A 2500-nucleotide genomic window follows, 5' to 3' on the forward strand; every position below is an offset into this window, starting at 1 on the left:
GTTGTTTCACCGCGGCGTTCATCTTCACTGTCAGAGTCAAGGAGAGAGAGACACAATCATCATTATATAAAATAATAGAGGACACTAAAGTACACGTTTAGGCTCCTAGAGGAACCTTTAGCACACGTTTATGCTCCTAGAGGACACTTTAGCACACGTTTATGCTCCTAGAGGACACTTTAGCACACGTTTAAGCTCCTAGAGGACACTTAAGCACACGTTTATGCTCCTAGAGGACACTTTAGTACACGTTTAGGCTCCTAGAGGACACTTAAGCACACGTTTAGGCTCCTAGAGGACACTTTAACACACGTTTTGGCTCCTACAGGACACTTAAGCACACGTTTATGCTCCTAGAGGACACTTTAGCACACGTTTATTCTCCTAGAGGACACTTTAGCACACGTTTAGGCTCCTAGAGGACACTTTAGCACACGTTTATTCTCCTAGAGGACACTTTAACACACGTTTTGGCTCCTACAGGACACTTACTCACAACATTTAAATCCCGTCTAAAAACCTTCCTTTTCTCACAAGCCTACAACCTCCCCTACCCATAACTTCATTCACTCCCGGCCTCTGCCCCCCGACCCCCCCCCCCCCCCCACCCACCCTCCTTCCGCTCTCCTCACTCATTTCAGCCCCCCCCCTCCCCCACTGCGCTTCAATCCATCCCCCCACCTCTATTGTTGTACCTGTTTCTGGCTATTTGTCTGTACCACCATTACCCCACGCCCCCCTCGCCTTGCTTCCCTGTCATCCTTGTCTCCTGTTGTTTATCGTCTGTTTATATTATATGTCCTACTCTGTAAGCGTCTTTGGGTCTCTGAAAAGCGCTATATAAATAAAATGAATTATTATTATTATTATTACTTTAACACATGTTTAGTCTCCTAGAGGACACTTTAGCACACGTTTTGGCTCCTAGAGAACACTTTAACACATGTTTAGTCTCCTAGAGGACACTTAAGCACACGTTTATGCTCCTAGAGGACATTTTAGCACACGTTTTAGCTCCTAGAGGACACTTTAACACACGTTTATGCTCCTAGAGGACACTTTAGCACACGTTTATGCTCCTAGAGGACACTTTAGCACACGTTTATGCTCCTAGAGGACACTTTAACACACATTTATGCTCCTAGAGGACACTTTAGCACACGTTTATGCTCCTAGAGGACACTTTAGCACACGTTTATGCTCCTAGAGGACACTTTAACACACGTTTATGCTCCTAGAGGGCACTTTAGCACACGTTTAAGCTCCTACAGGACACTTTAGCACACGTTTACGCTCCTAGAGGACACTTTAGCACACGTTTAGGCTCCTAGAGGACACTTTAACACACGTTTAGGCTCCTACAGGACACTTTAGCACAGGTTTATGCTCCTACAGGACACTTTAGCACACGTTTATGCTCCTAGAGGACACTTTAGCACACGTTTATGCTCCTAGGGAACACTTTAGCACACGTTTAAGCTCCTACAGGACACTTAAGCACACGTTTATGCTCCTAGAGGACACTTTAACACACGTTTATGCTCCTAGAGGACACTTAAGCACATGTTTATGCTCCTAGAGGACACTTTAACACACGTTTATGCTCCTAGAGGACACTTTAGTACACGTTTAGGCTCCTAGAGGACACTTAAGCACACGTTTAGGCTCCTACAGGACACTTAAGCACACGTTTATGCTCCTAGAGGACACTTTAGCACACGTTTTGGCTCCTACAGGACACTTTAACACATGTTTAGTCTCCTAGAGGACACTTAAGCACACGTTTATGCTCCTAGAGGACATTTTAGCACACGTTTTAGCTCCTAGAGGACACTTTAACACACGTTTATGCTCCTAGAGGACACTTTAACACACGTTTATGCTCCTAGAGGACACTTTAACACACGTTTATTCTCCTAGAGGACACTTTAGTACATGTTTAGGCTCCTAGAGGACACTTTAACACATGTTTAGTCTCCTAGAGGACACTTTAACACACGTTTATGCTCCTAGAGGACACTTTAGCACACGTTTTAGCTCCTAGAGAAACCAAATCAACGTTAAATGGAGCTAAAGTGAAGCTAAAACTGTTAGCTTTATTTAAAAATAACCGCCGGAAAGTTTAAAAACTTTATTTATTTTAAGGAAACACGAAGTTACAAAGTTTATAACGACTCTCCGCGGTGAATAAATATGTAAAATACTTTTAAATATATAATAAAACACTTTTAAAAGTACTTACTGAAGGTCTGAGGATGAAACTTTGGTTTTTAACGGTTTTAACGAGTTTGGCCGTCACCATGGCAACGCAGGGACGGGCCGCGTTCCAACAGGAAGTTCGTGAAAACTGAACACGGGCCCCGTTCCGTTCAGAGGAGGAGGCTGTTTTTTTAAAATATTAATATTTAATACTTTTAATATTAATGTTTTTATTATTGGACACGTGAATATGGCAGAATTTATGCTGTATTTAATTATTTTATATAATAATAATAATTAT

The 2500-nt window shown here is 42.4% G+C and overlaps 1 protein-coding gene across 1 annotated transcript in view; it reads right to left on the minus strand.

Annotated features, from left to right (window-relative positions):
* ttc29 (tetratricopeptide repeat domain 29) overlaps window positions 1-22 on the minus strand; it is a gene marked incomplete at both ends in the record, with an annotated part of 4493 nt that extends 4471 nt beyond the window's left edge. Inside the window, one exon of the mRNA XM_083936874.1 lies at window positions 1-22. This exon is cut by the window's left edge and continues 70 nt beyond it. Coding sequence (XP_083793000.1) covers window positions 1-22 — 22 coding nt within the window.
* Window positions 23-2500: the final 2478 nt, after the last annotated feature.

Source organism: Echiichthys vipera (assembly GCF_963691815.1).
Source record: "Echiichthys vipera genome assembly, chromosome: 22".
In the NCBI taxonomy this organism is placed as follows: Eukaryota; Metazoa; Chordata; class Actinopteri; order Perciformes; family Trachinidae; genus Echiichthys; species Echiichthys vipera.